The 27,945-nt window shown below is 50.4% G+C and overlaps 2 protein-coding genes across 4 annotated transcripts in view; one reads left to right on the forward strand and one right to left on the reverse strand.

Moving 5' to 3' along the window:
- Positions 1 to 27,945, forward strand: part of ARL13B (ARF like GTPase 13B) — a 140,810-nt gene that overhangs the window by 31,838 nt on the left and 81,027 nt on the right. The gene's annotated exons all lie outside the window — the stretch shown is intronic.
- On the reverse strand, positions 1,892 to 27,754 carry STX19 (syntaxin 19). 2 transcript variants are annotated; one of them, XM_075335123.1, is made up of 2 exons: positions 27,578 to 27,754; positions 1,892 to 3,977 (listed from the first exon to the last, which is right to left on the reverse strand). In XM_075335123.1, exon 2 carries the CDS (start codon positions 3,939 to 3,941, stop codon positions 3,075 to 3,077), a length of 867 nt encoding a protein of 288 aa, XP_075191238.1. In that variant the 5' UTR covers positions 3,942 to 3,977; positions 27,578 to 27,754; the 3' UTR covers positions 1,892 to 3,074. The 2 variants fall into 2 exon arrangements, with proteins under 2 accessions (XP_075191238.1, XP_075191239.1); XM_075335124.1 differs by lacking the exon at positions 27,578 to 27,754 and adding an exon at positions 22,226 to 22,247.

Raw genomic sequence — 27,945 nt, forward strand, 5'->3', positions numbered from 1 at the left:
TTTTTTTGTTTTTTTTTCTTCTTCATATACATTTTTTGGATCACTATTTTCAACATTTTTTTGCATGATTGATTATAACAAACCTGCACTTTTTTTGTTTAGGTGTGTGTGTGTGTGTGTGTGTGTGTGTGTGTGTGTGTGTGTGTGATTTGCTCCTCCTGCACCTGTGATGCCTCCACTTAGTGGGGGTTTAGCTGCATCCTGCTAGAGCACTAGTTTTTGGCCTGGGCGATGTACAACTCTTGCCCTTCTTCGCTGTAAGTAATACTTAATTTTTGGAGGATGTTTATTCTTTGTTGCTACTTTACTACCATTTTACAGCACACAAGTTCAGGTCTCCATTGACTTATAAGGGGGTCTAGGGTCAAGTTCGAGTCCCAACCAAACTTTTGTTTAAAAATATCTGGCCAAACCCCACAAGCCTGAACATCCTCAGATCTGCTTATCACTAGAGGTGAGGAAAAGAAAATGTAATTCTGGTATGATAGGTGGAGTTCTGACCTGTAAGACAGCTTACCCATGCGGTGAATGAAGGGTTCGCAGAGTCGGCTCAGCCATTTTTCCCGCCTTCATTTTATTTTTTGTTTCCCTCTTTGGGTTTTCCTGTACATAACTCTTGAGTATGACAGCAGTACAGTCCCCTCTGCATTGGACGGCCAGGGCTTCACTGTGCAAGGACAATGTTACTCCCTATGCCCTGGAGAAGATCGGGGTCACAGACCTTCTCTGTTACACAAGTGTGTGGTGCGTGAGAAGGCAGAGGACTGTCAGCGACTCCAAGCAGGAAGTTTTCTTTCCCACCCTTCCGGCTGTAACATTCCCCATGGAGCCGCACTTGGATTCTTCTTTGGTCTGATCTCTTACCTGAACAAGAAGAATAACACTATGAAGTGCCCTTTAATATTATGCTTAAAGGGAATCTGTCAGCAAAAATTTCGCTCAAAACCTAAAAGATTCCCCCTCTGCAGCTCCTGGGCTGCATTCTGGAAAGGTTCTTGTTGTTATTCTGCCCCATGTGAGACCAAAATAAATACTTTATAAAGTCTTACCTTTTCCTATGCAAATCTTCTTTTTTTATAGTCATGGGGACGGGCTTTCTGGCGTCCGTTATTTTCCCTCCTGGTCCTAATTGCCGTCCCCCATCGCTCCTTTCCATAGCTGATGACACCGCCCAGTGCTCCTGCTGTCCCCGCGCGTGCCCAGTGCCAGTCTCACGGGACTGAGCACTTAGCACAGTGTGACCGCTGGTGACGTGTGCGCAGGCAAGAGATTATGGGCGGCGCTGTGATTGTCATCAGCAAGTACCCGCCCATAATCTCGTGCTCACGCTTTCCCCTCTGCCTCCACCATTCTGCGCAAGCGCTGGCCAGATGACCTCACGTCACCTCTTACCCATCTTTCCCAAATAGATGGGAGGTGACGTGGGGTCATATGGCCAGCGCTTGCGCAGAACGGTGGAGGCAGAGAGGAAAGCGCGAGCACGAGATTATGGATAATCTCTTGCCTGCGCACAGGTCACCAGCGGTCACACTGTGCTAAGTGCTCAGTCCCGTGAGACTGGCACTGGGCACATGCGGGGACCGCAGGAGCACTGGGCGGTGTCATCAGCTATGGAAAGGAGCGATGGGGGACGGCAATAAGGACCAGGAGGGAGAATAACGGATGCCAGAAAGCCCGCCCCATGACTATAAAAAAAAAAAAAAAGATTTGGATAGGAAAAGGTACCACTTTATAAAGTCTTTATTTTGGTCAGAAAGGGGGCACAAGAACAACAGGAACATTGCTAGAATGCAGCCCAGGAGCTGCAGAGGGGGAATCTTTTAGGTTTTGGGCGAAATTTCTGCTGACAGGTTCCCTTTAATAAATGGGAAATGCAGGCACAAATTGAGCAAAAGCTCTCGTGAATAGTGTCTTATTCCTGGTCAGCGGACACACATCTTGGTTAAACATTATTTTTATTCTATGACAAACTTTGTAAAAATATATGTGGCAAAAAATGGCCTATGAAAACATTAAATAAAGTAACAATAAAAAAGACAACAGTCCTGAGCAATTGATGGGTTTCTCCCAGGTTTCTAGAATGAGTGAGCTATCTTTAGGAAAGGCTATCCACATCGGATCAGTGGCAGGCATACTCCCAGTGATGAGCCATTCACATCCAGGGTATGTGCTCAGTCTTTTGTTGAGCTTTTAGAGTGGAAGTTTTTGTGGAAGCTTCTGCTCCAACAACCCCTTTAAAAAGCAGTGTGAACGTCCCCTGAAGGGGTTTTCTGGAGGTTTTTTTTTTTTTTTTTTTTAAAGACTTCTGAGGTGGTGCTCGATGAAAATAACAGGCTCTACAATCATCCTTCCCTGCTCCAATGCTGCTTCTCTGCCGCAGTTGCCCTCTTTGATGGCATCAGTGATGCCACACGACTGGCTGCAGTGCTCACATGTGCTGTAATCACTGGGTGGTGATGCCGATATGCATGGCACAAGCCACTGATACCAGTGATTATGCACATGTGACCACTGCAGCCAATCATGGGGATCAGTGGCTCGTGCCATGGATATCCGCATCACCACCCAGCGATTACACGCATGTGACCACTGCAGCCAATCACTGGCTGGTGATGCTGATATGCATGGCCCAAGCCACTTACCACAGTGATTGGCTGTAGTGGTCACACGCACTGTAATCACTGGGTGGTGATGCCAATATGCATGGCACGAGCCACTGATCCTAGTGATTGGCTGCAGTGGTCATGTACACTGTAGTCTTGATGTCATCACTGCAACAAGGAGTGGAGCAGAAGACTGAGATGCACATGCACAACTGGAGTAGGGGGAGGGTCAGTAACCTATAAGCTTGATATTTTATAATTAATGAAAAAAAAAATTATTCCTAAAAACCCCCTTTTTTATTGGAAAACTTTAACAACCTACACAGCTGCTTCTAAGCATCTGATAATGTGCGGGGGCATACAGAACTATGCGGCAGCATTCTCCGGAGCAGATCCGCGGGGTTGATGCGAATCAGCCCACCACTAATCTGGCACAAGTAGCCTATCCTAAGGTGATCCTGGAACCCCATTTTAACAACCTGGACAACAGCAGCAGAACAGCTTCTTGCATGGGTTTCTCTTCTTGTATTTTACAGCTAGCTTAATCTTTTCGTTGGTCTTCTGGATATACTCCTCCGCGTTCATTACAACCCTTTCTATGTTGTTTAAAGTCTCTCCTTGTTCTTCTACTAAAATAAAAACTTGGAGAAATATGTCTCTTAAATCCTTGATCTGATTCTCCAAAGTAATCAGTTCTTTGTGTCTCTGCTCAATCTCATTGAGTTTCCCTTTGGTAATTTTGACCTCGTGGAGGTGGTTCTCATTAAAGATGTCCCATCTTCCCTGTTCCATCATGTTGTCCAGCTCCACCTCACCGACTTCTTTGCCAGCAACCTCTAGTTGCCGTACGATGAATTTTTTACAATTTGCCTGCTTGCTGATAATTGCCTCGTTATAGCGGATCATTACGGATTGAAAGCTTTGGAACAAGACGGCATGGTGAATTTTTAGGACCCTGGTAACACTGGATGATGGTCCTCTCTCGGTCTCTGTCTTCTGCACCTCCTGTAATAACGTGTCCAAGTGCTTCTTTATTCCCTCGGCTTGGACCTTGATTTCTTGCGTAATGTTGGAGTCCTTTTTTAGGACACTGAATCTTCTCATAGTGGAGACCAGAACTTTTTGTTGTTGTCCAAACTTAGTCACGTGTTCTGATAGATCTTTGATCTCATTTTGAAGTTTCCTTATTTCTTGCAGGTAGACCTCAATGATGGGCTCTCGCTCAAAGACCACAGCTTGTGGCCGGATAACTACATTGCCTTCTCTTTCATCCTCTTTTGCCTTAGACTCTTCCAGGTGTTTCGCTTTTTGCAAAAACTCGGGAAGACGATCCTTCATCTTAAATACTTTTTTGTTTTCTAAAGGGCCTGAGTTCTAGAAAACACCAAAAGCAAAAAAAAAGTTAATACATGTGGCTGGCATCAAAGCCTTGGCTTTTTTTTAAAGTTTTATCATTGTCACATTAGAGGCTGTCAGTGTTAAGAAAATCCACCTGTGTTTGACCCATGTACTTTTTGTATTAAAAAGTGAGTCTACTAATCTATTTCATACCATAGAAATGTAAACCAATGATGGTGCCTCCTCTCTTTCTCTGGCCCGGCGCCTTCGCTCGCTCTCTCGCTCGCCCTGTCTCTCGCTCGCCCTGTCTCTCGCTCGCCCTGTCTCTCGCTCGCCCTGTCTCTCGCTCGCCCTGTCGCTCGCTACGCAATGAAACCACCTATAGCGCCACCTGGTGGAAAACAACGGAGGTAGCATTTTTATCTCGAAAATAGAATGAGATAGAGAGAAAAAAAGTGAATTACAAAGTTGCAGGGCATCAGCAATTCAATACGAATCCACACCTTGCATACAGAAATGCTATGATATGAAACCCATGACACCCCCCCCTCCCCAAAACATTGAATGCTGGTCACGCATATGGCGCTCATTTAACTTTGATGCTCAAAGTGGCCCCCGTCAGCTGCAATGCACATCTGGCCTCTGGACAGCATACTGTATCTTGCGGCACGTTGTGCCATGTGGTAGGTTACACGTTTGCACAGGCATCTGTGATACGTCGTCGTAGGTCCTGCAATGTTGGTGGAGGGGTCGCATACACCTGCTGTTTGATGTGACCTCACAGAAAGAAGTCCAATGGGGTCAGGTCAGGTGAGCATGGAGGCCTCTCCATGCAGCCACCATACCCAATAACTTGTAGGAAGGTCTCCATGAGGTGTCGGTTCACATCCGCAGCCTTGTGAGTTTTACATGTTCTAATCATAGCATTTCTGTATGCAAGGTGTCGATTCGTATTGAATTGATGATGCCCTACAATTTTTTAATTCACTTTTTTTCTATCTCATTCCATTTTCGAGATAAAAATGCTAACTCCGTTGTTTTCCACCATGTGACGCTATAGGTGGTTTCATTGCGTAGTGCATGGCTACTTTACTATACCTAGACACCACTACTATGCCTATAGCTGCCGCCATTCTCAAGTTAATGGCGGTGACAGGATATGGGTGGACACACTGTATAGGGGCCATTTCCCCTACAAGGCCTATATGCTTAGTTTATATCGTCACTGCTGAGTAACAGACTTCTTTTTAAATCCTGTTTTAATCAGGAATACTATTAGGCCCTGTGCGCACGCTGCGGATTTACCGTGGATTTTGCATCGGATTTGCTGCAGAAAATGTGTCTAACATTGCTGCAGTCAATTCCCCAGCAAAACCTATGTGTTTTTTCCAAAAAATTCTGTGTGCACACTGCATTTTTTTTTTTTTTTTTTATACCCGCGGATTTACCCGTGGAATTTCCTTTGCGGAATTAATGAGCATGTCACTTCTTTTTTGCCATAGATGATGGTAAAAATCCGTTGGGACCAATTTGCGGAAAATCCGCGGCAAAAACGTGGGTGCGGGATTCCTTCAGAGGGTCCGTTTTTTCTTAAGAAAAAGTCACTTTCTAGTGCGCACATAGCCTTAACGTCAATGATAAATGCTCCTACAGAGCTTTTTTTCCACTGCATTTTTTTTTTTTTTTCCCCAGCCTGGATCAAATCCATTTTCTCATCCAAAAAACTTTCCCATATACAAAAACAGCACCTATTTCATTTATTTATATATATATATATATATATATATATATATATATATATATATATATATATATATATATATAATCTATCTATATCTTTGTCGCTCCTTATTGGGAGACCCAGACAATTGAGACAATTGGGTGTATAGCTATGCCTCCGGAGGCCACACAAAGTATTACACTAAAAGTGTAACGCCCCTCCCCTTCAGCCTATACACCCCCCGTGCTGCCACGGGCTCATCAGTTTTTATGCTTTGTGCGAAGGAGGTCAGACATGCACGCATAGCTCCACAGCTTAGTCAGCAGCAGATGCTGACTATGTCGGATGGAAGAAAAGAGGGCCCATAACAGGGCCCCCAGCATGCTCCCTTCTCACCCCACTCTTGTCGGCGGTGTTGTTAAGGTTGAGGTATCCATTGCGGGTACGGAGGCTGGAGCCCACATGCTGCTTTCCTTCCCCATCCCTCAATTAGGGCTCTGGGTGAAGTGGGATCCTTTCGGTCTCCAGGCACAGGAGACCGTGCTCCATCCACAGCTCCTGAGGACCATGCTGGATAGGAGCCGAGTATCGTTCAGGGACATGGCCCTGCTACTTTGAGGTACTCTGTGTCCCCGTGGGGACCGCGCATAGCAACACTCCAGCATTGCTGGGTGTGCTAGTGCACCGGGGACAGCAGCGCTGACTGCGTTTGTGCCATTACACACTTCAGCGTCGCTGAGTGTGTTCGTGTAGGGGGACTGCCGCGCTGACCGCCGCTGCCATGGTTATCACTGCGGCGCGGCTGGGACTGTTAGTGCGCCGGGGACTTCCGCGTCGACCGCGCTTATACGGCGGCCGCGCTTATAACTCGAGTCCCCGGCTTTTGCGGCCTAGTCTCGTTTTCTTCCCGCCCCCAGCCCTGCCAGTCAGGGGAAGGGCGGGACGCTGTACAGGACGGCAGCACTGAGGGCTGGAGCATGCTTTGCATACTCCACCCCCCTCACTCTGCACAGTGGGGCACCAGTTCCCGCACTTTTCTGGGTCACGCCCACGGCTCCCTCCTCTCCTCAGGACGCCGGCAGCCATTCCTCTCAGCTCTGCTAACGCTGGAGAGGAGAGACAAGCTCAGGGAGACCCAGGCAGGATTTCTGGTGCCCACACAACCGCTTTGCGCAGGCGGTAAGCAGCACCTGTGGTGCTGGCCCCACTAGTGCAGAAGTGTACTTATAGATTATATGATATAGACTATACTTTACACTGTATGGTGCACTGTTGATTTTTGTCTATATACCCTCCTGTATTGCTCAGAGGAGACAACAGCATGTCGTCCACAAATAGCAAGGGTGCCAAAGCACAGACTTACTATGCTGCCTGTGCAGCATGTACGGCTATACTGCCGGCAGGTTCCACTGACCCTCATTGTGTGCAATGCTCGGCCCCTGTGGCACTTTCTCAGCCGGAGCCTCTGCTAAGGGTGGCCCAGGGAGAACCACCTGTTAACACTGTCCAGGTGACAGGGACGGAGTTTGCAGTTTTTACTGAAAGACTTTCTGAGACTATGGCTAAGATATTAGAAGCCTTGCAGTCCAGGCCGGCATCTCAAGCCAGGGGCACTGTGGAATCATTGCCCCCTGGTCCCCCTCAGTTGGAACAGCAATGTCCTCCCGGGGTGTCTCATGGATCCCAGGGTGAGGTCTCTGACACGGACCGCAGCCCCAGACCGATTAAGCGAGCTCGCTATGATATCCCCTCGACATCATCACAATGTTCAGGGTCTCAGCGAGAGGACTCTCTGTATGATGAAGCGGAGGTAGCTGATCAGGATTCTGATCCTGAAGCCGCTCTCAACCTTGATACTCCTGATGGGGACGCCATAGTGAATGATCTTATTGCGTCCATCAATGAAATGTTGGATATTTCTCCCTCAGCTCCTCCAGTGGAGGAGTCAGCCTCTCAGCAGGAGAAATTCCGTTTCAGGTTTCCCAAGCGTACAAAGAGTATGTTTCTGGACCACTCTGACTTCAGAGAGGCAGTCCAGAAACACCGAGCTTGTCCAGATAAGCGTTTTTCCAAGCGCCTTAAGGATACACGTTACCCTTTCCCCCCTGACTTGGTCAAGGGCTGGACTCAGTGTCCCAAGGTGGATCCTCCAATCTCCAGACTGGCGGCTAGATCCATAGTTGCAGTGGAAGATGGAGCTTCACTCAAGGATGCCACTGACAGACAGATGGAGCTCTGGTTGAAATCCATCTATGAAGCTATCGGCGCGTCTTTTGCTCCAGCATTCGCAGCCGTATGGACACTCCAAGCTATCTCAGCTGGTCAGGCGCAAATTGACGCACTCACACGTACGTCTGCGCCGCAGGTGGCGTCCATAACCTCTCAAACGTCGGCATTTGCGTCCTACGCTATTAATGCTGTCCTGGACTCTGCGAGCCGTACGGCGGTTGCAGCCGACAATTCGGTGGCAATACGCAGGGCCTTGTGGCTGCGGGAATGGAAGGCAGATTCGGCTTCCAAAAAGTGCTTAACTGGATTGCCATTTTCTGGCGACCGTTTGTTTGGTGAGAGATTGGATGAAATCATCAAACAATCCAAGGGAAAGGAAACATCCTTACCCCAGGCCAAACCAAAAACACCCCAACAGAGGAGGGGACAGTCGAGGTTTCGGTCCTTTCGGGGTGCGGGCAGGTCCCAATTCTCCTCGTCCAAAAGGCCGCAGAAGGATCAGAGGAACTCCGACGCATGGCGGTCTAAATCACGCCCTAAAAAGACCGCCGGAGGTGCCGCTACTAAGGCGGCTTCCTCATGACTTACGGCCTCCTCACACCGCATCCTCGGTCGGTGGCAGGCTCTCCCGCTTTTGCGACACCTGGCTGCCACAAGTAAAAGACCGTTGGGTGAGAGACATTTTGTCTCACGGTTACAGGATAGAGTTCAGCTCTCGTCCTCCGACTCGATTCTTCAGAACATCTCCGCCTCCCGAGCGAGCCGAGGCTCTTCTGCAGGCGGTGGGCATTCTGAAGGCAGAAGGAGAGGTGGTCCCGGTTCCTCTTCAGCAACAGGGTCACGGTTTCTACTCCAACCTGTTTGTGGTTCCAAAGAAGGACGGGTCCTTCCGTCCGGTTTTGGACCTGAAACTGCTCAACAAACACGTAAGGACCAGGCGGTTCCGGATGGAATCCCTCCGCTCCGTCATCGCCTCAATGTCCCAAGGAGATTTCCTAGCATCGATCGATATCAAGGATGCTTATCTCCACGTACCAATTGCTCCAGAGCATCAGCGCTTCTTGCGCTTCGCCATAGGAGACGAACACCTTCAGTTCGCGGCACTGCCGTTCGGCCTGGCGACAGCCCCAAGGGTTTTCACCAAGGTCATGGCTACAGTAGTTGCGGTCCTCCACTCTCAGGGTCACTCAGTGATACCTTACTTAGACGATCTGCTGGTCAAGGCACCCTCTCAAGAGGCATGCCAACACAGCATCAACGTTACTCTGGAGATTCTCCAGAGTTTCGGGTGGATCATCAATTTTCCAAAGTCAAATCTGACACCGGTCCAATCGCTGACATATCTTGGCATGGAGTTTCATACTCTTCCAGCGATAGTGAAGCTTCCGCTGGACAAACAGCGTTCACTACAGACAGGGGTGCAATCTCTCCTTCAAGGTCGGTCACACCCCTTGAGGCGCCTCATGCACTTCCTGGGGAAGATGGTGGCAGCAATGGAAGCAGTCCCTTTCGCGCAGTTTCACCTGCGTCCACTTCAATGGGACATCCTACGCAAGTGGGACAGGATGCCGACGTCCCTAGACAGGAACGTCTCCCTCTCTCAGGCAACCAAAGCTTCCCTTCGGTGGTGGCTTCTTCCCACCTCATTATCGAAGGGGAAATCCTTCCTACCCCCATCCTGGGCGGTGGTCACGACGGACGCGAGTCTGTCAGGGTGGTGAGCAGTTTTTCTCCACCACAGGGCTCAGGGTACGTGGACTCAGCAAGAGTCCTCACTTCAGATCAATGTTCTGGAGATCAGGGCAGTGTATCTTGCCCTAAAAGCGTTCCAGCAGTGGCTGGAAGGCAAGCAGATCCGAATTCAGTCGGACAACTCCACAGCGGTGGCTTACATCAACCACCAAGGTGGGACACGCAGTCGGCAAGCCTTCCAGGAAGTCCGGCGGATTCTGCTGTGGGTGGAAGCCACAGCATCCACCATATCCGCAGTTCACATCCCGGGCGTAGAAAACTGGGAAGCAGACTTTCTCAGTCGCCAGGGCATGGACGCAGGGGAATGGTCCCTTCACCCGGACGTGTTTCAGGAGATCTGTTGCCGCTGGGGGATGCCGGACGTCGACCTAATGGCGTCACGGCACAACAACAAGGTCCCAACATTCATGGCTCGATCTCTAGATCACAGAGCTCTGGCGGCAGACGCCTTAGTTCAGGATTGGTCGCAGTTTCGGCTTCCTTATGTGTTTCCTCCTCTGGCACTGTTGCCCAGAGTGTTACGCAAGATCAGGGCCGACTGCCGCCGCGTCATCCTCGTCGCTCCAGACTGGCCGAGGAGGTCGTGGTACCCGGATCTGTGGCATCTCACGGTCGGCGAACCGTGGGCACTGCCAGACCGACCAGATTTGCTGTCTCAAGGGCCGTTTTTCCATCTGAATTCTGCGGCCCTCAGCCTGACTGTGTGGCCATTGAGTCCTGGATCCTAGCGTCTTCAGGATTATCTGAAGAGGTCATTGCCACTATGAGACAGGCTAGGAAACCAACGTCCGCCAAGATCTACCACAGGACGTGGAAAATATTCCTGTCGTGGTGCTCTGCTCAGGGGTTTTCTCCCTGGCCATTTGCCTTGCCCACTTTTCTGTCCTTTCTTCAATCCGGATTGGAAAAGGGTTTGTCGCTAGGCTCCCTTAAGGGACAAGTCTCTGCGCTCTCTGTGTTTTTTCAGAAGCGCTTGGCCAGACTCCCACAGGTACGCACGTTCCTGCAAGGGGTTTGTCACATCGTCCCTCCTTACAAGCGTCCGTTAGAACCCTGGGATCTGAACAGGGTGCTGATGGTTCTTCAGAAACCACCGTTCGAGCCAATGAGGGATATTTCGCTCGCACGCCTTTCGCAGAAAGTGGTTTTTCTAGTAGCAGTCACCTCACTTCGGAGAGTGTCTGAGTTGGCAGCGTTATCATGCAAAGCTCTTTTCCTGGTGTTTCACCAGGACAAGGTGGTTCTGCGTCCGGTTCCGGAATTCCTCCCTAAGGTGGTATCCCCTTTTCATCTCAATCAGGACATCTCCTTACCCTCGTTTTGTCCTCATCCAGTTCACCAATGTGAAAAGGATTTGCACTTGTTAGATCTGGTGAGAGCACTCAGACTCTACATTTCTCGTACGGCGCCCCTGCGCCGCTCGGATGCACTCTTTGTCCTTGTCGCTGGCCAGCGTAAAGGGACACAAGCTTCCAAGTCAACCCTGGCTCGGTGGATCAAGGAACCAATTCTCGAAGCTTACCGTTCCTCGGGGCTTCCGGTTCCCTCAGGACTGAAGGCCCATTCTACCAGGGCCGTGGGAGCGTCCTGGGCCTTGCGACACCAGGCTACGGCTCAGCAGGTGTGTCAGGCAGCTACCTGGTCGAGCCTGCACACTTTCACGAAACACTATCAGGTGCATACCTATGCTTCGGCAGATGCCAGCCTAGGTAGGCGAGTCCTTCAGGCGGCAGTTGACCACCTGTAGGACGGAGCCGTTACGGCTCTATTATGAGGTATTATTTACCCACCCAGGGACTGCTTTTGGACGTCCCAATTGTCTGGGTCTCCCAATAAGGAGCGACAAAGAAGAAGGGAATTTTGTTTACTTACCGTAAATTCCTTTTCTTCTAGCTCCAATTGGGAGACCCAGCACCCGCCCCTGTTTTTGTATACACATGTTGTTCATGTTAAATGGTTTCAGTTCTCCGATATTCCTTCGGATTGATTTTACTTTAAACCAGTTTATAATTTTTTCCTCCTTCGGGCTTTTGCACCAAAACTGATGAGCCCGTGGCAGCACGGGGGGTGTATAGGCTGAAGGGGAGGGGCGTTACACTTTTAGTGTAATACTTTGTGTGGCCTCCGGAGGCATAGCTATACACCCAATTGTCTCAATTGTCTGGGTCTCCCAATTGGAGCTAGAAGAAAAGGAATTTACGGTAAGTAAACAAAATTCCCTTCATTATATTATATTATATTATATTTATTTTCTTTGTCGCTCCATTGGGAGACCCAGACAATTGGGGTGTATAGCTTCTGCCTCTGGAGGCCACACAAAGTATTACACTTTTAAAAAAGTGTAACCCCTCCCCTCTGCCTATACACCCTCCCGTGGATCACGGGCTCCTCAGTTTTATGCTTTGTGTGGAAGGAGGCACACATCCACTCATGCATTCTCATACATAGTTATGACGGATGGAAGAAAAGAGGACCCCGATGGGGTCCCCGGCATGCTCCCTTCTCACCCCACTATGTCGGCGGTGTTGTTAAGGTTGAGGTACCCATTGCGGGTACGGAGGCTGGAGCCACATGCCGTCTCCTTCACCATCCCTTATGCTGCTCTGGGAGAAGTGGGATCCTAAGCGGTCATCCACGTGCTGGGACCGTGCTCCAATCCGCAGCCCCTGGTGGAACCTGCTGGTCCGGAGCTTCTTCACCCCCGGGGACCGGGCCCTGCAACTGGAAGGTACTCTGTGTCCCCATGTGTGGACTGTACAGGGAGGGAGGTCACTCCTTCTCCCCGGAAGCCGCGGTAGTTCCGTCAGTTGTTTTTTCGGCGGACCTCCGCGCCGACCGTGCCTGCTAGTCGGGCACGGCCTTAAATTTAGTCCCCGGCTTCGCCGCGGCCTAGTCGCGCAAAATCCCGCCCCCGGGCCTGCCTGTCAGGGGTAAGGGCGGGATTACCGACATGACGTCGGCTCTGAGGGCTGGAGCATCTTTGCATGTCTCCCCCCACCCTCATTGACCACTTTGGGACTCCAGATTCCCGCTCTTTGCTGGCGCCGCCCTCGGCTCCACGCCCCCCCTGTGAGCTCAGGCAACCAATTTTAGCATTCTGCCGGTGGATGCTACTCAGCGGCACAGCTCTGCAGCTCTGGGGGACCCAAGACAGGGAATCTGGAGGACACGCTCCGCTCGTTAGTGGTCGGTAAGCCACACCGGTCACCCGGTGTTGGTCCCCCTAGGGTGCTGGGATATATATATAGATATATTTATCTGTTCGGAACGGCTATATACCCTTTTCCCATATACCCTCAGTGGACACTCCTAAGAGACAACAGCATGTCGTCCACAAGGAGCAAAGCTACTAAGGCACAGACTTTTTCGCGGCCTGTACCTCTTGTGGGGCTATGTTGCCTGCGGGATCCACCTACCCCCACTGTGATCAATGCTCGACTCCTGCCACGCTTGCTCAGCCGGAGCCTCGGGCACTTGTGGGCCCCTTTGCTCAGGTAGACCCCCCCCCCCCCCTGCTCCCCCTGAGCAGTCTGCAGGGACAGAGTCACCGTTGTTGGCCTCTTTCGCTGAGACACTCTCCCAGTCACTTTCTCAATCCATTGCAAAGTCTATGGACAAATGGTCATCTAAACTCCTGGAGGCATTGCAGTCCAGACCGGGCCCTTCACAGGCCCCGGCCCCTGTTAGTTTGTCTCCTCCAGGCCCCTCTCGGTCCACGCCGCAGCGCGCTCCCAGGATAGCCCCTAGGTCCCAGACGTAGGACTCCTGCCCGGATCGCAGCCCCAGGCCGGCTAAGCGGCCTCTCTGGGACTCTTCCCCGGCCTCCTCACGCTGCTCTGGATCCCAGCCTGATGACTCTCAGGAAGACGAGGCGGACGTGGGAGCTCAGGGCTCTGACCCTGACTTCACCCTTAACCTTGATGCCCCTGAGGGGGACGCCTTGGTAAATGATCTTATCTCGTCCATCAACCAGGTGTTGGATCTCTCACCCCCACCTCCTCCCGTAGAGGAGCCGGCTTCTCAGCAGGAGAAACACCAATTTCGATTCCCCAAACGTACGCGCAATACGTTTTCTGATCACTCTAACTTCAGGGACGCTGTCCAGAAGCCCAGAGCGGTCCCGGACAAGCGTTTTGCTAAACGGCACACAGACACGCGTTATCCCTTTTCATCTGAAGTTAAGGGCTGGGCACACTCCCCCAAGGTGGATCCTCCAGTCTCTAGATTGGCTGCTAGGTCCGTTGTGTCTGTTGCCGATGGCTCATCCCTGAAGGATGCCACTGACAGACAGATAGAGCTCTTGGTGAAATCTATTTATGAGGCCACGGGCGCGTCTTTTGCCCCGGCCTTTGCGGCCGTGTGGGCTCTCCAAGCAATCTCGGCTTGTCTGACTGAGATTAATGCCGTCACACGGAATTCTGCTCCGCAGGTTTCTTCCTTGACCTCTCAGGCGTCAGCATTTTCGTCCTACGCCATGAACGCCGTCCTGGACTCCGCTAGCCGTACGGCTGTGGCTTCCGCTAACTCCAATAGAATCGTCCCTTCAGATCAATATCCTGGAGATAAGGGCAGTATATCTAGCCCTATTGGCTTTCCATCGGTGGCTGGAGGGCAGGCAGATCCGAATCCAGTCGGACAACGCCACTGCCGTCGCCTACATCAACCACCAAGGCGGCACTCGCAGTCGTCAAGCCTTCCAGGAAGTCGGGCGGATTCTGCAGTGGGTGGAAGACACAGACTCCACCATCTCCGCAGTTCACATCCCGGGCGTAGAAAACTGGGAAGAAGATTTTCTCAGTCGTCAGGGCATGGACGCGGGGGAATGGTCTCTTCACCCAGACGTGTTTCGAGAGATCTGTTGCCGCTGGGGATTGCCGGACGTCGATCTCATGGTGTCACGACACAACCACAAGGTCCCGGCCTTCATGGCACGGTCCCAGGATCACAGAGCTCTGGCAGCGGACGCTTTGGTCCAGGATTGGTCGCAATTTTGACTGCCATACGTGTTTCCCCCTCTGGCGATGCTGCCCAGGGTACTACGCAAAATCTGGTCCGAATGCTGTCGCGCCATTCTCGTCGCTCCAGACTGGCCGAGGCGGTCGTGGTATCCGGATCTGTGGCATCTCACGGTGGGTCAACCGTGGGCACTTCCAGACCGCCCAGACTTGCTGTCACAAGGCCCGTTTTTCCATCTGAATTCTGTGGCCCTCAACCTGACTTTGTGGCCATTGAGTCCTGGCTCCTAGCGTCTTCAGGGTTATCTCAGGATGTCATTGTCACCATGAGACAAGCCAGGAAACCAACGTCCGCCAAGATCTATCACAGGACTTGGCAAATCTTCTTATCCTGGTGCTCTGATAACGGTTTTCCTCCATGGCCGTTTGCATTACCCACATTTCTTTCATTCCTACAATCTGGAATGGACAAGGGTTTGTCCCTCGGCTCTCTCAAGGGCCAAGTGTCGGCGCTCTCCGTGTTTTTTCAAACGCGTCTAGCCAGGCTTCCGCAGATCCGCACGTTCCTGCAGGGGGTTTGCCACATGGTTCCACCTTACAAACGTCCGTTGGAACCTTGGGATCTTAACAGGGTCCTGATGGCTCTTCAAAAGCCGCCTTTTGAACCGCTGCGGGATGTCTCTCTCTCCCGTCTTTCTCAGAAGATGGCCTTCCTGGTGGCAGTCACATCACTTCGCAGAGTTTCTGAGCTTGCAGCGCTGTCATGCAAAGCTCCCTTCCTGGTTTTCCACCAGGATAAGGTGGTTCTGCGTCCTGTCCCGGAATTTCTCCCTAAGGTGGTATCCCCTTTTCATCTAAATCAGGATATCTCCTTGCCTTCCTTTTTGCCCTAATCCAATTCACCAGTGTGAAAAGGATTTGCACTCTTTGGATCTAGTGAGAGCACTCCGGTTCTACGTGTCTCGCACGGCGCCCCTGCGCCGTTCAGATGCGCTCTTTGTCCTTGTCGCTGGCCAGCGTAAGGGATCTCAGGCCTCCAAGTCAACCTTGGCTCGGTGGATCAAGGAACGGATTCTCGAGGCCTACCGTACTTCTGGGCTTCCGCTCCCTTCAGGGTTGAAAGCCCATTCTACCAGAGCCGTTGGTGTGACCTGGGCTTTGCGGCACCGGGCGACGGCTCAGCAGGTGTGTCAGGCAGCTATGTGGTCTAGTCTACACACTTTCACGAAGCACTATCAAGTGCATACCTATGCTTCGGCAGACGCCAGTCTAGGTAGGCGAGTCCTCCAGGCGGCGGTTGCCCACATGGAGCGACAAAGAAAAAGGGAATTTTGTTTACTTACCGTAAATTCCTTTTCTTCTAGCTCCTATTGGGAGACCCAGCACCCGCCCCTGTTCCCTTCGGGCTGGTTGTTCTTTTGTGTACACATGTTGTTGATGTTGATTTGTTCTTGGGTTCATGGTCTTCAGTTCCCCGAACATCCTTCGGATTGAATTTACCCTAGACCAATTATAAGTTTTCTCCTTCCTGCTTTTGCACCAAAACTGAGGAGCCCGTGGTCCACGGGAGGGTGTATAGGCAGAGGGGAGGGGTTACACTTTTTTAAAAGTGTAATGCTTTGTGTGGCCTCCAGAGGCAGAAGCTATACACCCCAATTGTCTGGGTCTCCCAATAGGAGCTAGAAGAAAAGGAATTTATGGTAAGTAAACAAAATTCCCTTTTTTTTATTTTTGCAGACTTTTATTCCACTCTCCACAACAAGTGACATGTTGGTTTATGTTATCCTGGCGGGCGCTGGCGACTTAGAATAAAGTTCAGTTGAAGGGCATGTGAAAGTAAACTTGTCAGATATTCTAACTTCACTATGCCAGATACAAGCACAGTCTTCTGCCAAAATACCTAAAGCTCCAGCTGCGAGACCTCATATCCCTTACTGGGCCTCCGACAGGCATTTTAAAGAGACCCTCTCGTGAGCTTCATGTGCCCTAATTACAGCATGAAATGCACCCAAAAATAAGTTTTAAAGGTCTCTGTCAGCACAGGATGAGTGTTCAGACCCAGTGCAGATGATTAGAGCACCAAGACAAGGCAGATCCGCGCATGATCACAACCACCTACTGGTTTTCCATTGATCTACACCCTTCTCTGGCTCTGTAAAGCCAGAGCTGTCAACCAAACTAAGGTCTCGTGCGCGCGTTGCGTCGTGTCAGTGCAGAAAATTCTGCAGCGATTTGACAGCTCATGTGCGATTCAAATCACTGCAGAAACACTGCATAATGGATGCAGTGTTTCTGCAGAAAGAAAAGCCGATTTCATACACTCTGGATGCTGCCCCCACCAGACAGAGTGGGAGCTGCATCCAAAGCGCAAGGAATAATTGACATGCTGCATTTTTAACCCTAGAACGCGCGACCATAAAAATCTACAATAGAAAACAAGTAACCCAGCAGGTCTGCGAGGCCCCAGGTATGCGTTCTAGGGTTAAACGCATTGATTTTGTCAAATTTTTGACATTCAAATCACTGCGTTCAAAAAAGCATCGTGCGCATGGATTATGCACAATCTTGATCGATTGTGCTAAGGACGCAGGACGCATGCGCTTACGCTGCAGTGCTAAACGCAGCGTAAACGTATGAAATTATGCAACATGCGCACGAGCCCTATGGATGGGGGGTGGATATAGAGGGGGAAAACAAGCAGATGGTAAGGTGCACTTAATCGTTTGCCTCCGCCATGATGCACTGGTTGCTTGTACTTACAGAATGATTGTTCAGACCACCTTTAAGCTGGTTCCACGCATCAGACAGCCTGAATAAGGTTCTACTGGAGTGAACTCTGCCACCTCATCTATGCCTATAAGGCTGCTGAGCTTGTATGAGGAGGCCCGCAGCAGGTGCAGACCTTGCTGTCTGTATTCAGACTGAATAATTGCCCTTAGGCCTAAGCCACACGGCGAGAAAAACGTACGAGTGGAGTGCGATAAAACATCGCATTCCCCTCGTACCAATTCTAGCCTGTGTGATAGCTCACATGAGCGATTATTTTCTCAGCCCGAATCGGACCGAGAAAACAATCGCAGCATGGTGCGATTTATAATGCGAGACTCTTTCTCTCGCACCCATTCAAGTGAATGGGGCGAGAGAAAAATCGCACTGCACTCGCGGTACACCGGTGTACCGCTAGTGCAGTGCGAGAATGGCAATAGCCGGCTATGCAGGAGAGAGGGAGAGAAATCCCTCCCACCCCTCCTCAGAGCCGGCCCGCCCTCCGCAGCTGAGGTCTGCTCGCACGAACGGACCTCAGTTGCAAGGGCACACGCATGACACTCGGCTCTGCTGTACTGCCAACACAAGCCGAGTGTCATGCAAGTGGATCGCAGTAGTCCCCGTGTGGCCCCAGCCTTAGGCTATGTGCACATGGTGCGTTTTTGAGAAATCTGCACTAAAATCTGCATGCCTATCCTGAAGCCAGCAAAGTCTGAGATTTCGAAAGTGCTGTGCAAACGTTGCTTTTTTTTTTTTTTTTTCCTCCTTGCAGATTTGGTGTAGAAGAAAAAAAATCTGCAGAATGTCAAATGTTAGGAAAGATTTTCCTGCATTTTTTTTTTAAACCCTTCAAGGCATTGACTTAATTGTAAAAAAAAAAAAAAAAAAAGAAATTAAAAACAAAAATATGCATAAAAACTGCATGTGTTTTTTAGTGTGGTTTTTCTGGCAGAAAGTGCAGATTTGATGCAGAAAATTTCTGCACCACATCTACAGCGTGTATGCTCATACCCTTATGGTTCCCATTCACACTAAAGTCCTGTAAACCTGCCCAAGGATCTAAGGCGCCCGCGGGCAGGGACCTCTATCCTCCTGTACCTGTCTGTGCCTTGTATTGCTTATGATTATTGTACTTGTCCCGATTTATGTATACCCCTTTCACATGTAAAGTGCCACAGAATAAATGGCGCTATCTATATATATATATATATATATATATATATATATATATATATATATATATATATAATTGTGTCTGTCTGTCTGTCTGTCTGTCTGTCTGTCTGTCTGTCTGTCTGTCTGTCTGTCTGTCTGTCTGTCTGTCTGTCTGTCTGTCTGTCTGTCTGTCTGTCTGTCTGTCTGTCTGTCTGTCTGTCTGTCTGTCTGTCTTGCTCCAAAATTGTGTCCTTACGGTGACACAAAGCTGATTGGCCGCTGGGCTCGCCATGGCCCCCCCTCCCCGCACGGATTGGCCGCTCGCCCAGGCAACTCGTCCACGCCCCGCCCCCCTCACGCAATGCACGCTTGCTCTGGCCCCGCACGCATTCCCCGAACCGACCGACACGGAGCCACGACTCCCAGGTGAGTACTGTACCGCCGGGAGCCCACATCAGCGTACGCCGCCAACCCAGCCGACACATACCCTCGCATTGCTGGGGTTGCCGCCGTATGCTGGTGTGGGCTCCCGTGCGACCGGGGGACGGGATACGCTGGTAACCATGGTAGCATAGTTACCAGCGCATCAAGGTCCTGCAGCGGCGGAGCATACACACACGCACGCACACACACACACACATCAGATCACACTCACTCTCACACACACATCACACACACATCACATCGCATCCACACACTCACAACATCCTGGGATATCGCTTGCTTCTCGGCGGCGATACTGTGCGTGCAGTGAACTTCCAGGACCTGCCGGAGGATCACATGGCCAGAAGCATGTGGTATCTCCGGATGTTGAGTGTGAGCGCGTATGTGCAATATCGTAAATGTGTGTGTGCGTGAGTGTATGCGATCGGGTGTGTGTGTGTGTGTGTGTGTGTGTATGTGTGTGTGTGTGTGTATGCGATCGGGTGTGTGTGTGTGTGTGTGTGTGTGTGTGTGTGTATATGCGATCGGATCTGTGTCGGCAGAGGAGCACGGCGTGCTGGAGGAGGCTGGGAGGAGAGAGGCTGATCCTGGGGAAGGCTGGGAGGGGGAGGCTGAGAGAAGAGAGGCTGATGCTGGGGGAGGCTGAGGCTGGGGTAGGCTGGGAGGAGAGAGGCTGATGCTAGGGACAGAAAAGGCTGATGCTGGGAGGAGAGAGGCTGATGCTGGGGGCAGAGAGGCTGATGCTGGGGGCAGAGAGGCTGATGCTGGGGGCAGAGAGGCTGATGCTGGGGGCAGAGAGGCTGATGCTGGGGGCAGAGAGGCTGATGCTGGGGGCAGAGAGGCTGATGCTGGGGGCAGAGAGGCTGATGCTGGGGGCAGAGAGGCTGATGCTGGGGGCAGAGAGGCTGATGCTGGGGGCAGAGAGGCTGATGCTGGGGGCAGAGAGGCTGATGCTGGGAGGAGAGAGGCTGATGCTGGGAGGAGAGAGGCTGATGCTGGGAGGAGAGAGGCTGATGCTGGGAGGAGAGAGGCTGATGCTGGGAGGAGAGAGGCTGATGCTGGGAGGAGAGAGGCTGATGCTGGGAGGAGAGAGGCTGATGCTGGGAGGAGAGAGGCTGATGCTGGGAGGAGAGAGGCTGATGCTGGGAGGAGAGAGGCTGATGCTGGGAGGAGAGAGGCTGATGCTGGGAGGAGAGAGGCTGATGCTGGGAGGAGAGAGGCTGATGCTGGGAGGAGAGAGGCTGATGCTGGGAGGAGAGAGGCTGATGCTGGGAGGAGAGAGGCTGATGCTGGGAGGAGAGAGGCTGATGCTGGGAGGAGAGAGGCTGATGCTGCGGGCAGAGAGGCTGATGCTGCGGGCAGAGAGGCTGATGCTGCGGGCAGAGAGGCTGATGCTGCGGGCAGAGAGGCTGATGCTGCGGGCAGAGAGGCTGATGCTGGTGCAGCATGGGGGATGGAGCACGATGGGGGGTGCGCAGCATGGGGGATGGAGCACGTTTGGGAGTGCGCAGCATGGCGGATGGAGCACGTTTGGGATTGCGCAGCATGGCGGATGGAGCACGTTTGGGAGTGCGCAGCATGGCGGATGGAGCACGTTTGGGAGTGCGCAGCATGGCGGATGGAGCACGTTTGGGAGTGCGCAGCATGGCGGATGGAGCACGTTTGGGAGTGCGCAGCATGGCGGATGGAGCACGTTTGGGAGTGCGCAGCATGAAGGATGGTGCACGATGGGGAGTGCGCAGCATGGCGGATGGTGCACGATGGGGAGTGCGCAGCATGGGGGATGGAGCACGATGGGAGGTGCACACCTCCCCCCAACACACACACACACACACACACACACACACACACACACACTGGGAACCACAAACACCGCCCTACACAGACACCCACACACACAGACAACGCTGCACACACACAACACCCAACACACAAACACCGCGGCATACATAAATATACGCACATACCGCACAACATACCTCCCCCCAAAACACACCACACACACACAAACCGCGCAACACACACACACACAACGCTACAGACACACAGCGCTCCACAAACAACGCAACACACGCAACACACATACAACACCGCTCTCACCCCCCGCCACACCCAGACAACACCCAGAACATGTACAGCCCCTACACAAACACTTGGTAAGTACACACAACAACATCTATATATATATATATATATATATATATATATATATATATATATATATATATATATATATATAACAAAAATCATACATGAACTACACAATACATAAATTCTAGAATACCCGATGCGTAGAATCGGGCCACCTTCTAGTAATAATAATAAGGCCAAACTTAACCGTCCATAAAACACATTCCTTGTATGGAGGAGGCTGTTGAGTTCGGGTCAGGCCATGAATCGCTATTCATTCTCTGACAATGGTATATGGATATTCGATTTCAGGCAAATTTATATGGGGGCCTTCCTGGCTATTCCCCAAATATTGCTGTTGGGGAAGAAAAGGAACCATCCTGCTGAAGCTCCGCAGCTGATCCATTATTCCCATAGCAGATGAGTCTGGCAGTGGAAGTGGAAGCCGGCGGTGCCTCACCCAGCGGAGGCCGGCGGACCCCACCCCCACCCCCCACCCAGCGGAGGCCGGCGGACCCGACCCCCCCCCCACCCCACCCCACTCCCCCTGCGGAGGCCGGCGGACACCCCTCTTCCCCCCCCCCCCCCACCCAGTGGAGGCCGGCGGACCCCCCCACCCAGCGGAGGCCGGCGGACCCCCCCAGCCAACAGACACTTCTCCCTGCACCTGACGGTTTCTCACACAATCATGTTATTGTTGCCTATAGCAACCAATCACATCACAGCTTTTTAGTTTAGTGCGTATGAAAAAAATGAAAGCTGTACCATGATTGGTTGCCATGGGCAACTAACACCATATATATTTCCTCTGATACCCTTCAGAGCATAACCTCATGCTTTGTAAGGAGGGATCCTGTCAGACTACAATCACCGTATCGGACCCGCTGGCAGCCATGTTGCTTCCTCTAGGCCCTGGCAGGCAGTGCTGAGGTGACCACTGTGTGGAGCGATGTGAGGTGTGGTCCCTGCTTCTGAGGCCGCACAGCAGACCCCCGTACACAGACATTGTGTCATTATTACTAATGTACCCCTGCTATCTGTAGAATATCCCAGCAGCTTATTCTCTAGAATAACGTCTAACAAAAGGGGCTGGTGCTATAGAGACACACGACATATCAGGAGCGCGATCCCACCTGCCCAACAGAAATAGTGTCTCTTGCCCCTAGTAACCAATCACAGGCCAGCTTGTATGTTTTAAACTGGTCTGGAAAAATGAAAGCTGCGCTGTGATTGGTTGTTATAGGCAATGAAGCAAAGTTGGTATTTGTTGTATTTTTCTTTCACCGCACAATGTATTATTACTTATGGGGAGAGGAGAGTGGTCCGGTGTGTGGTGTGCTCGCCCAACTGGCACCAGCAGCAGCACATGATCATTTGTATGGACACAGGGACATACGGTGGGCTAAAATTGGTCATCTTAATATCATTATGGAGTTTGAGTGTTGCCAGCAGCACGGTGTTGTTGCTTTGTAGGCAAAGCCCTGTACACATCGGAGTATAACCTGCGCTATGTTATCTAGTACCGGCTGTGTTATACAGCAGGCATCTTCCTCTAACGGCAGAGAATAGAGCAAGCTCTGATCATTGCTGTCTAACCCTTTTAAAGGGAATCTGTCAGCAGGTTTTTGCAACCAAATCTAAGCGCAATTTAATATAGACAGCCCCTGATTCAACAATGTCACTAAGGCCTCTTTCACACATCAGTTTTTTGCCATCAGTCGCAATCTGTTGTTTTGTGGGAAAAAAAAATGGATCCAGCACTGGATCCGTTTTTTTTTTTTTTTTTTTTCCTCATTGATTTGTATTAGCGACGGATTGCAACAGACGGCCTCACGTTTCATACATCGTGCAACGGATCTGTTGCAAAATGGTTGTCCTGTCAACGTCCGCATGAACGTTTTTAGTCTGCATTGAAAAAACGGAGAGCGACTGATCCGACTGATATAATGGATGCCTATGGGCGCAGGATCCGTTGCAATCTATCAATCCGTTTTTTTTCAACCAAGCATGATCAGATGAGGTGTAAATGAGGTTTCTGGTCAGAAAAAAGTGGTACGACGGATCCATGTTTTTACAGGATCCGTTGCATCAGTTTTACCACAATCTGCGACAGATCGGTCGCATCTGTCACAAAACTAATATTGACTGGTGTCAAAAAACTGATGTGTGAAAGAGGCCATACTGGGCTGTTTAGTGTAGTTTAAAATAAATAATTAAATAACATACCGTTTTTTATCAGCAGAAGATTATCACTACAGGACTAGTAAACCTGCTGCCAAGTAGTCCAGCATATTAATCACCTCTGTATTACTGTGTCCCCACCACTGATTAGCAGCTTTCTGTGTAAACTGTGCATAGGCAGAGAGTGACTAATGAGTGGTGTGTGTGGGGTTATATAAAGCTCAGTATTCAGGTAGATCAGCAGCAGAGAAAACTGGGATTGTATTAAAACTGCAGCGACCAACTCAGTAAGTGACACATTGCTAGAATCAGGGTTTCTGTCTCTTATAGGGTAGCAAAAACCTGGTGACAGATTCCCTTTAGGAGCAGAAATTGCTCATCTAATGGGCTTTTAGTTTTGTAAACAAAGTTCACGGAGTACAGACCTCCCCCCTATAGAGTAAAGGCCCCTTTACACACTGCAGCATAGTTAGCGATAACGCTGTAACGTCACCGGTTTTGTGATGTAATAGCGACCTCCCCAGCGACATTGCGGAGTGTGACACGCATCAGCGACCTGGCCCGCACTGTGAGGTCGCTGATCGCAACAAATTGATCAGGAACATTTTTTTGGTCTTGTTTCCTGCTGCGCAGCTTGCATCGGTGTGTTTGACACCGTTACAACGATACCGTTAGCGACTTAGCACCCAGCCCATAGGCGAGCTATAGCGTTCCCTTTCCCGCCTGCTTACCTCCGATTGGTGGTCGCTGTTGCGTTCTGACTGGGCCGCTTTCACTGAAAAGAAGACAACTTAGCGCCTCCGTCCTTTTGTTTAAAAGCTACCTTATTCCTGAGCATGCTGGTTTGCGGATCATTAGAAAGTTCTCCAGTCTGCAATACTATAAAGCCTATATATATTACGGTAAGCATCATTTGGGCGTATCAAATTCTGGTCTTTGCAGCGATCAAATTCTGATCTTTGCAGCGATCCCACTCTGATCTTTGCAGCGATCCCACTCTGATCTTTTTGCAGCGATCCCACTCATATTTTTTTGCGTTTCCATTTTTATTTTATGACCTGTGCAATCATAAGTCACCAATAAGAACGCACTAGCCATCACCAATCGGAGCTGAGGGGAGCGTGTAAAAAGAACACCTAGGTGGCTTCAGCTCCTAACATAGGTGTGAGTCGTCAAATAGCTGCGGTGTGACACGTCCCCAGCGAGCAGCGAGGTCGTTCTGCGGGTCCGTAGCGCTGCTGCGTCGTTGGCCAGATCTGCCGGTTTGTCAGTTCACCAGCGACTGTTTAGAGACTTTAGGGAGGTCGCTATTACGTCACTAAACCAGGGACGTTACAGCGATGTCGCTAGCGATGTTGCAGTGTGTAAAGGGGTCTTAACTCTGGCATTGTGGTGTACGGTATGGACCCCAGTGCCGTCATAGTCATGAGACAATACATTGCATGCTTTGGCTGTGGAGGATAGTTATACAAAAGTAGCTCATTATCGATTTATTTCTAAATAAGTGCAGCCTGAGTAACCTGAGCCGCCGAATACACGAACATCCACCCTGTGCACAAGCCATATTCTCCTAAAGTGCAATAGTAATGGGCTGCCATGCTGTATACTATTATTTACTTTTATAAGTCTTTTGTATGGAATTAAAAGGAACCAGTCAGGTCCTGTGTGCCCCAAATCCACGAGCAGTCCTGCGTGTATATTGCTAATCCCTGCCTAACCGTCCCTGTATACACTAGAATAGATAGAGATCTATAGAAAAAGTATTTCTGAAGATCCTATAGGATATGCTAATGAGGCCAGAGACTAGTCGCAAGGGCGTTACTTCCCTTGGCTAGTCTGTCCCCTTAGTATGTAAGCATACACATGTGGGTGTGCAATCATGCTAATGAATGTGCAGCGTCAGAGGATGGTTGCGCTCACCTCGCCACTGCCATAATGTCCAACTTCTGGATTTTGGCTCAGTGTGCATGATCCCGGACTTTAGGTTATGCGCACTATGAAGCCAGGTGTACGCGTCCTGGCTTAAAACTTGGGTAGTGTACATGATCGAAAGTCCGGGGTCATGCACACTGAGCGTCGGACGCAATGGCAGCAGAGAGGTGAGCATGACTGTCATCTGACGCTGCGTATTCTTTAGCATGTTAGCATGGTCACAGGGGCGTACTAACATGATAATGGAGCTGACTAGCTAGGGGAACTAACGCCCAGGGGACTAGTCCCTGGCCTCATTAGCATAGCATATATTGGATCCATAGAAATACTTTTTCTAAAGATGTCTTTATCTATGCTACTAGATACAGGGACAGTTAGGCGGGGATCAGCAATATGCACCCAGAATGGCTTGTGGCTCCGGAACGGCTTGTGGCTCCGGAACGGCTTGTGGCTCCGGAACGGCTTGTGGCTCCGGAACGGCTTGTGGCTCCGGAACGGCTTGTGGTTCCGGAACGGCTTTTGGTTCCAGGTGCATACTGAACCTTACTGGATCTTTTTAATGCGTAACAAAAATAAATGATGCAAAGCGAATAGATTCACAAAAAGAGCAGAGGAGGGGTAAGAAAAGGACTTAACAAAACAAAAACAAATGGGGTTTGGGGCAATAAAACGTTCACACTTGTCTCGGCTCATTAAGGGTTCACTCTCTCGGCTCAGATTTTGTGTTTGTATGCCCCTTTCGGTCACCGCCTCTGCTGTTTTTGTGAACATATTTGGTTTCTTCAGATTCGTACTCTTCCTGATGAATGCTCAGCAATCTCAAAAGCTTGCTGTGTAAATTGTAACATCCCTCGTTTTATTTTTGTTAGGCATTACAGCCACAAGATTATTATTTTGTTTCTCCCACTGAAGGCAATTGGCAATCCCGATAACCTTCCATAGCAAAACAAAAAAGAAAAAGAATACTAACATATAATGATCCCAGAGACAATATGGATATGCTTTTAAATGATAGAGCCCTATGTATATACTCAGGGTACACGCAGCGTAGTGCTTAAAAGGAATCTGTCACCAGGTTTTTGATCCCCCATCTGAGATCAGCATAACGTAGAGACAGAGACCCTGATTCCAGCAATGTGTCACTTATTGAGCTGTTTACTGTCATTTTGATAAAATCAATGTTTTTTTTCTGCTGCAGCTTTAGCAGTTAGGCCCTGTGCCCACGGGAGAAAGTAACTGCGGATTTTTCTGCGGCAAACTCTGTGATTTTCAACATTTTCCAGATAAATCCTCAGGCTTACACAAGTACAGACACTCCCCATGTTATCCTATGGTATTTGGGGATTGCTGTATCTATGCTGCGGTATTTGCGGAAAATGCTGCGGATGTCCTGCAGCCGCACATAACTCCATGTCAATTATTCATGCGGAATTCCTTCCTTTCCACTATGGAGGTACAGGGCAGGAATTCCACACGAAATCCACACTGTTTCCGCAACAACTCCGCAGATACACCGCAGCAATGGATAGCTGTGGATTCCGTGGAGTTGCTGCCCGAACCTGAGGAAATACCTGCAGAAAAGTGCGCAGGTACGATCTGCCGTGGGCACATGGCCTTATACAGAGCTCATGTATATGCTGGACTACCTGCAGCACACAAAGTAGTCCCGTAATGATAATCTACTGCTGATTACACAGTCATATTTACAAAACTACACTAAGCAGCCCAATAAGTGACACATGACTGGAATCAGGATCTCTGCCACTACGTTCTGCTGCTCTCAGATTAGGTGTGAGCGTGGATTGATTGCTCTCAGTCGGAGAAACACAATAATTACCTTGTAGTTGTGATACCTTTAAATGGCTGTGATATACAACATCCAAAGTACGATGCATATTGTAAGCTACAGGCCCCCCCCCAGTGGTCCACAACCTTCACCACTCCAGCTACAGCTGCCAGCATTCCCTAACAGCTGCGGGCGGTGGAGGCATGTTGGGAGTGGTAGTTTTGCAGCTGGAGTGCACTTTGCATATGGTATTATATTAATATGATCCGGTCACAGGGACTCTCCTGACCTGCCCTCCTCACCTGCCCCTCAGTGGTGACTTACAGCAGACGTCTGCTACAGTGTAGGTTATAAGGATGATGTCTCTGGAAGTTCTCAGAACTGGAGACAAGTTGGTGATTATGGGCCAGGATAGTGTACACTAGTCACCCTTAAGTGGCTGATAAAAGCGGACAATCGATGTGTTGCACATGGGTGTAGTTCTAGTTCTCTGCGCTTGCACCTCCAGGGATACATGTAGTATTCTCTCTTCTGCAGATTGTGCCCTATATTACATCCAGCAGGTATACACAGACGCCTGGCTTACCTCCGTCGTCCTCACTCTGTGTATGGGCAGTCCACATTGTCCGTCACGGTCTCCCTTTGGTGCCTCTGGGTCCCGGGCCGGTGGTGTCCATCAGGCGCAGATCATACAGCGGCAGCTATGTGTGTGACATATTCACGTTACTCCAAGGAGTCTTGTAAGAGCTGAGCTGGGTATATGGAGGAGTGGCAGCCGGACACAGCCAGTCAGCGCTCAGCCATCAGGAGGAATGCTGCTGTGCTGCTCCCATAATCACCACTACATGGAGTATCTGCTCACTTGTTTGTACACAGCGCACAGCTCATGGGGGAGTCATGATGTGAGCTAAGCCCAGGACTGCAGAGAAGTCGGTGGCTGATACGTGGTGCGTT

This window comes from Anomaloglossus baeobatrachus, chromosome 2, assembly GCF_048569485.1.
Source record: "Anomaloglossus baeobatrachus isolate aAnoBae1 chromosome 2, aAnoBae1.hap1, whole genome shotgun sequence".
Taxonomy (NCBI): Eukaryota; Metazoa; Chordata; class Amphibia; order Anura; family Aromobatidae; genus Anomaloglossus; species Anomaloglossus baeobatrachus.